General features: G+C 39.9%; 1 protein-coding gene across 1 annotated transcript; it reads right to left on the reverse strand.

Moving 5' to 3' along the window:
* Positions 1-1,534: 1,534 nt before the first annotated feature.
* Positions 1,535-6,366, reverse strand: LOC100381699 (DNA damage-binding protein 2). Its single transcript, XM_008657404.3, has 11 exons — positions 5,957-6,366; positions 5,385-5,475; positions 4,119-4,246; positions 3,881-4,003; positions 3,655-3,743; positions 3,443-3,563; positions 3,156-3,247; positions 2,757-2,886; positions 2,430-2,678; positions 2,140-2,336; positions 1,535-2,053 (listed from the first exon to the last, which is right to left on the reverse strand). Exons 1-11 carry the CDS (start codon positions 6,266-6,268, stop codon positions 1,882-1,884), a joined length of 1,704 nt encoding a protein of 567 aa, XP_008655626.1. The 5' UTR covers positions 6,269-6,366; the 3' UTR covers positions 1,535-1,881.
* Between the last annotated feature and the right edge of the window lie 934 nt (positions 6,367-7,300).

The raw sequence follows: 7,300 nt of genomic DNA on the forward strand, positions 1-7,300 counted from the left end.
CCACATTCATATACATAGATGGACATTTTAGCAAGAAGCCAACGTTAAGGTGTGCATAAACACAAATATTCTCGGATTCCATGCCCTAGCAATTATAGGTTGCACACCGTAGCATCCTACCTCGTCACTTAATACTACTTGTATATGACTCTATGGACATTATCCTGTTTCCACCCATGAGAGATTTGGACTAACATATGCTTATAAAATCATTCCTTGTGTTTCCTTACCTCTTCTTCTACCCATCCGTCATGTGTTGGAATTAACCAGTATAAAGAAACTATCTGGAAAACTAAAAGTGCCCATGTGCATGTATTTATTTGGACTTCTAGGGCCTGAAAGTTAATTCTTGTGTTATATGATTCTTGTTATCTCAAAATCTCTGAAAGAATCTTTATAAAGGTTTGCATCAAGTAAATACTCTCTCCGTTCATAAATATAACACTGTTGACTTAAAAAAAACTTTGATTACTGGTCTTATTCAAAAAAAATAACTTATCATTTATTTTTTTGTGATTTATTTTAATACTTAAGGTAGTTTGTGTTGGATTTAAAATTTTATATTGTTAATAAATATTTTGAATAAGACGAGTGGTCAAAGTTTTCGAAAAATTCAACGATGTCATATATTGGTGAACGAAGGTAGTACTAAAAACTACAAGTAGTTCCTATATTTTAAATTATAAGGAAACGAGTACAGAGAACTACACAGCTAGTCTCTATGTTTTAAACCATAAGACATTGTCTAGCTAGAAATACTGTTTTTACTATATATCTAAACACAGTATATAACTAAATACATAGTAAAAACAAAACGCCCTACTTATTTCCTTTTGTGGTTGAATCTCTCTCAGACAATGGTGATTTGATGGGCATCATTGGAAATACTAACAATGGGAGGCGCAGATGTGAAAAACATAGAAGCATGAAGCATCCTTGAACCACGCACGAACGAACGTGCCCACGGTGGCGTCTCATTGGCAAGGCTTCTGCATTCAACAGTCAAAACAAGGCGTTCCAATAATTAGACCCGTCATTTCGTGATTAAGACATCGGTTGGACGGACCCGTTTGCCGTGTTAAGATATGTCCAGTAGCTTAGCTTACTCGTACTTATATTCTATTTTAAACTAAATAGTACTGTAAAACCTTTCTGGATGACTCATCTGGCGCGCTTTAGTCTATGACTAGTAGATCATACACATGACCATACAAAATACTATTTTATATTTTGATTGTATTATTTATAGGGTAGAGTTTAAAATAAGAGATATTATTTTGTAATTTGATTGTATTGTTTATAGAGTAGAGTTTAAAATAAGAGATATGAACGAATAAAGCTACTGAAAATGGCTAGGCCACAGTTTTGCCGCGCAAGAGCAATATGGCTTGCGCTGATAGAGTGATAGCCGTGTCCGGATGTCAGCAGTCAGCACACACAGAGCTTCAGCTGCAAGCTCTGCCAATGGACAACCTGACTTGTAGGGAGTGTAGGCTCCTCTGCGCGCGCGTGGGTGACAGGCAAAATAAACAGATGAGAGCACCAATAAACATTTTACAAGCACAAATTGCATTCAGGCAACTGTACAGGAGATTTATATGTTGATACAGGATTAAACCGTTAAAAGGCCTCGTTGACAAATGACAAGTGATCATAAGCATGTCAGGATTCAAAAGAGTCCGAAACCTAACTGGCTAACTCCTTAGGAGCATTGATGCAGGAGACAACTATGGGGTCTATCAGCATGCGTTTCATACGGGTCTTCAGCACCTTAGCTGGGGGGGGTGAGGGAGTTGGCAAGATGGTACAAAAGGAGATGCATCAGGAGCTGGTTAATGGACGCTTTCTTGTCAAAATGCTGCCGACTATGTACACCAAGCATCAGACTTTGGATTTGCCCTTTCCCTTTACTGCATGAGTGAAGCGAGTCTTCTTTGCTTTCTTGTTCTTTCCGCCAGAATCACCACCTGAGTCGTCATCACTACTATTGTCATGCTTGGCTCTTTCTTCAGTAAGTTCATCTTCAATTTTTGGCTTCCATATGAAAATAGACCTGCAAGGACCACCTCATGAGTTGTGGAGGGGGAAAGATCTCGCACTGGATAACATTATTATGTACTTATGTATCGATAGGTCTACCTTGAGCTTCCTGTAGCTAGGATGTCATCTTGCGGATGTAGCTTGTTCACTGGGCTGATTGTTATTATGTCAGGGTCCATCACCTCAGCCAGAAGCTTCCCAGAACTAGTATCTATAAAATCAATTGGATGCAGAGCAACACCATTGTAGTTCTCACTTATGTAACGGCCAATCACTGCAACTGTTTCGGTGTAATCCTGCAGAAAATTAACATTCCATTTCAGAATCGGGCACAGCTATTGTGAAATAATAAAATCCAAAAATACATTTTTTTTAATTATAACTGAAACCTTTGGATCCCACTCAGCTTTGAAGGGAGTCAGGTGACGATTGAAATCATGACTGTGCACAATTTCTCTACTTGGGGATTGCAGATCACCAAGAATATAGTCCCATACACGAATTCGGTTGTCCTGACAAGTTGTCAAGATCTTATTTCCGCTTCGTGGAGAAAAGTATCCTGAATTAACAACCCGTCCATGAGCAAGGCTGGCAAGGGGAGAGTTGGCTTCAAGCTTCCTTGTATCCCAAATACGGGCCTAATAATTACAGAGATGTGGAGATATCAAATACAAGACGAGAAAAAGCGGATCTTTACATATGCAGAACACACTCACATAGTGATCATTTCCGCTGCTTAGAAGCACTTCAGGTCGTGCAGGGTTACAATGTAGGCTGGTTACCTTGCTACCCTTTTTATGGATAAGAATTGGATGTCCAATTCTCGTCTTTGATCGTCTATCCAGGCTGCAAGAATTAATAATAGCTTACAACAGAATGCCAAGGCACATTTGATGCATGCAAGTGTGGTAGTGTACAACAATATCTCTGAATTCAAGTGTAAAACGATCACTGATGTCAAACCATTTGGAATTAAGCTGCCAAATAAATGCATAAAATGGACCACAAGAACAAACTGATCAGTTGTTTCAAAGGAAGCTGCATATATAGCAATATTTAGCACTGTTAGGAATAAATCTCATGAAGGTACCACCCACTTTCCTAAAGATACTCACAAGTAAAGAAAACCAAAGTTATCTGCCACCAAAAGAAGACCTTTGTCAGTGTTTAAGTCCATCCCGTATATCATGTGCCAAGAGCTTGGACCCTGTTGTGAGCAACGAAGGACCAGGGTTCATTAAAAACAAGCTCAAAATGGATAGAAATTAATTCAGATCAATGACATCTGAGGAATGCATGCTTACAGAACAAGATGGGGGAAGGTAGAGAGAGACTGAAATAACATCTTCATAAATTCTTTTTGAACAAAGTGATCTATAGAACATGACCAAAGTAAACTTACATTCCAACCATTTGGGTTGAGATTTAACAAGGGAGAGCCAATACCAGTATCCAAATCAGTGCAACTGATAGTACCATCAGAGGAAGCTGTATATATCATACCATCGTTGGTGGTATCAATCCTGAACAAGGTCAAATTATGTTGCAACATTTTGTCCTTTGCACACCAAAAAAAAAAAGAGACAGAACACAACCATCAAGGAATACTCTTACTTCATGCTATTCAGAATGCAGGAGTGCACAGAATCATAAGTGATTTTCTCATGCAACTTAACATAATCCCAGATACCCAGAAGTCCTTTCTGCATGGAAAGAACAAATATCAATTAGTACATGCCTACATGTTCCTGCAATTTAACCCATTTTGGGCACCAGGAATGCTGAGATACACTCAAGTAATTTAAGAGGCCAACAAAGTTGAACAGTAGTAGTGCAATACCTTGTCTCCTGATAAAAGAACACTGTTCTTAGTTGGATGAAACTCCAAGCATGTCACACGTCTCTGATGAAATTTTATGTTTCCATGCTCTAGTTGGTTGGGTATCAGAAACTTAGGCTTAACCTAGCATTGGTAAGAAGAAAAAAGTGAGAGATCTAGTAAAAAGGGTAATATGAAATATTGCTATTGGCAACAAAGAACACAGAATATAATGCCTTAGTCAAACCACACTCTGTACCATGGGAATCTTTCCCTTGACTTGGCTCTGGAAGACATAATCCAGAGAAGTGTTTGCATTCCTTTTAGGCGCTGGGATAACACCATGCTCCATTGTTACTCTATGTGGGCAAGTCAAGGTTGTATGACCTGTCCATGACGAAAACTTAGTGTTGATGACAGAAAATCAACATTCATGTCATTTTCATATAAGGATCCATTGTGGATATGGTGACTGAGAAAATCAGCATCCATGTCATTTTCATCTAAGGATACATTGTGGACTTGTATTCTAAGATTCATTTGATAATGTTGATAAAGCTTTGAAATCATAAGTAAAACATGTAAACTGCTATGAAGCATTAGGAAGCAGCTTTAAATCCCTGGGTGTTATCTTCTTCTGGTAGTTACAGCAGAAAATTGGCTTTTAATGCTATGTTTGTTGGCACCATCAGGTTCTCTCCTTGGAAAAGGATTTGCAAGATTTGGGCTTTAGGAAACTGCAAATTTTTTATTTGGCTGGCCATCAATAGCCGCTGCTGGACTTCAGACTGTTTGGCCAAATGTGGGTTGTCCCATCAGCCAGCCTGCCCCTTTTGTGACCAAGCAGTGGAAACAATCAACCATGTGCTTTCTTCCTGTGTGTTTGCCACGGAGGTTGGACTTTGGTGCTACAAAGATTAAATCAGATTGTGAGGCCACCTGATGCTGATATTAGCCTAAATTCCTGGGTGTCGAGCACCTGCATCTTTGCCTAAGGAGGCGCGGAATGCTAGTCTCCTGGGAGCTGTGGAGACATAGGAGTGTATGTGGCTTTGAGAGAGTTAAGCCGGATACACAAAGTGTGATTCAGTCGGTGGCCGCTGAAGGGCATTTGTGGTGTCTAGCTGGAGTACCACCCTTCCAGGATTTTGTCCTAAGGGTCGTGCTTGTGTGTTTATCTTTCTTTTGCATGTGTGTGCTGTATTGTTTTACCGTTGGAGCTTCTAATCCTCAGGAGGGGTACCTCTTTTCTTTCTTAATGAAATGGCACACGAAAACACAAGGAAATAATACTGATGCTGGTTCACCATTGCAACTTCTTTCAGTTTTTTTCTCTTTCACATAAATAATTAGCATGATATAAACTGTATTAAACAGTAGTAGGCAACCCCTCCTGGTCTTTTCAAAAATAATAATTAGCCTAACCTAATTTCATTGGCGTTAGTTTAAACAAGAATCCTTCGACAATACTAACATGAACACTAATTTAGTGACTCTTGTACCACAAAAGCTTAGAGCTCACAACCTGGCATCTTGCATAAGAAGCAAGGCTTCATGGGGCAGTCGATGTACACAGCCCCCTTGAACCCTGCCTGGTGCCCTGTCCTTTTGCACGCCTGCAACCAGGCACAACGAAGAACACATGAAAACCCTAGCGCGAGAAATGCATACGAAGGGAATCATAGACACTACACCATTGTAAAAGAAAATCTTTGCGACAAAGAAACTCGAAATATTGCTGAAGTGAACAGAAAAGGAGGCGCCATTACAAACCAAACGCATAACGGATAGACATTTCCCATTGGGTCCAAAGCGCAGGTAGAATAACATGTTATACAAGAAAAATAACAGCCCGTTTTTCGTATTCGAAATTAGGAATTAGGCAATAACGGATACATTGAGCGACCCTTCCTAATCCAACCCCAAATGGTCAAAATGAGCGTGAAAACGAAACGTTTTCTATCTCTAAAATTCAAGTTGGGATCCAGGCCCCAGAAATAAGCCGTCTTTCTGAACACACATGGAAGGCACATAGCAAGAACTGAACATGGGGCAAAATAGCTACAAAGTCTTGAGATTTATTGCACCGACCACTACCTTGCACACTTTCTTCAGGCTAATGGTGATCGAGCCCTTCCTTCGGCCCCTCTTCTCCCCCGCCGCCGCAGCTGCGGGTGGCTGCTTGGGCGCAGGCTCGGCAGCGACCGCTTCCTCTTCTTCCTCGTCATCGACGTCCTCTCCGGAGGCTTCGGCATCTTCTTCCTGATCTCCTTCTTCGTCGGAGGATGAGGAGGAGCTATCCATCTGCTGCTGCTCCTCGTCGGAAGCCTCCTCGACAGCGTGCCGCCCGCCTCGGCGGCGGCGGCGGCGGCGATTGTAGACGAAGTGAGCGCGGGTTGTGGGGCCCATGTGTCCCCAACAGGGTTCAGGTCTCGGGAGGCGGGAATGGGGAGACGTGGAGGGGAACGGCAGGCGAGGCGGTTGGTCTGGGCTGTGGTGGGGTTTATGAGTTCGGCGTCTGCTTAGCTTTATGGCTAATTTAGATTAACCATTTTTTCAAGAAATTTATTTAATAAAAGTTTGGAAAATCGGATTAATTCCTCTATAGTCTCCTTCATTTTTTTTTCTTCTATCTCATAGAAAAAAGGTGTATCCAAACTAGTCTAATGTTAATGTCTTACTCTAACTGTCCTAAAATATAATGTGTTTTAGACTAAATATATATTCATTAATTAACCTATAAATATGGTTTGTATGTATGTTTATATTTATTATCATTCATTTAAAGTAAAAAAACTAGAAAGAACTATATTTTGCCTCAAGGTCAGATTTTTTGTAAGAGTTTTATGATGAAAAACTTTCTATCCACGAGAGAGAGTAATAAACTATATTCAGTGAGATTAGATATCTATGACCATTTGCCTACAATAAGATATCTATGACCATTACAACTTATAACAAAAAATGTACAATATTTGTCTTAGCTAGATTTGCCAATTTTTTCCTTACTATTAATTGTGTTTACACATACTAAATTAATACTTCATGTATCTAAACTTTTAAACTAAATATATATTATTATAAATATAGTTGGTATGTATGTCTATATTTATTTGAATGCGTGACTAGAAACAACTATATTTTAGAACCATGGATAATAGTCTACATATCTACTCAGATGCCTTGATAAATTAAAAAAAACTCACCTTTCATCTTCGACACAAACAACCTGATTTTAATGCGACGTTTAGATTAAAGATGTACAGTATTATTGAAGTGAGCTGACCTGTGAAATTTGTTGCCACGATCAACTTCTCAGCACCAGGAACGGGATGAGCAGCGTCGCCTGCTCTCTCTCTAGCGGCCACTCGTGACTCGTGTAAAGCCAACAATGAATAGTCTTGCGGCCTATTCGTGACCCAACGACTCTGAACTAGCCAT

The sequence above is a fragment of the Zea mays genome, chromosome 8 (genome assembly GCF_902167145.1).
Source record: "Zea mays cultivar B73 chromosome 8, Zm-B73-REFERENCE-NAM-5.0, whole genome shotgun sequence".
In the NCBI taxonomy this organism is placed as follows: domain Eukaryota; kingdom Viridiplantae; phylum Streptophyta; class Magnoliopsida; order Poales; family Poaceae; genus Zea; species Zea mays.

Bases quoted from the DNA above. Each gene is read 5' to 3' on its own strand.
- LOC100381699 (XM_008657404.3), bottom strand. From the start codon at position 6,268: ATGGGCCCCACAACCCGCGCTCACTTCGTCTACAATCGCCGCCGCCGC. The intron at 4,247-5,384 runs GTTGTGAGCTCT...CGTCATGGACAG, and splicing joins CTTCTTATGCAAGATGCCAG to GTCATACAACCTTGACTTGC. The intron at 4,004-4,118 runs GTACAGAGTGTG...TACCAATGCTAG, and splicing joins TCAAGGGAAAGATTCCCATG to GTTAAGCCTAAGTTTCTGAT.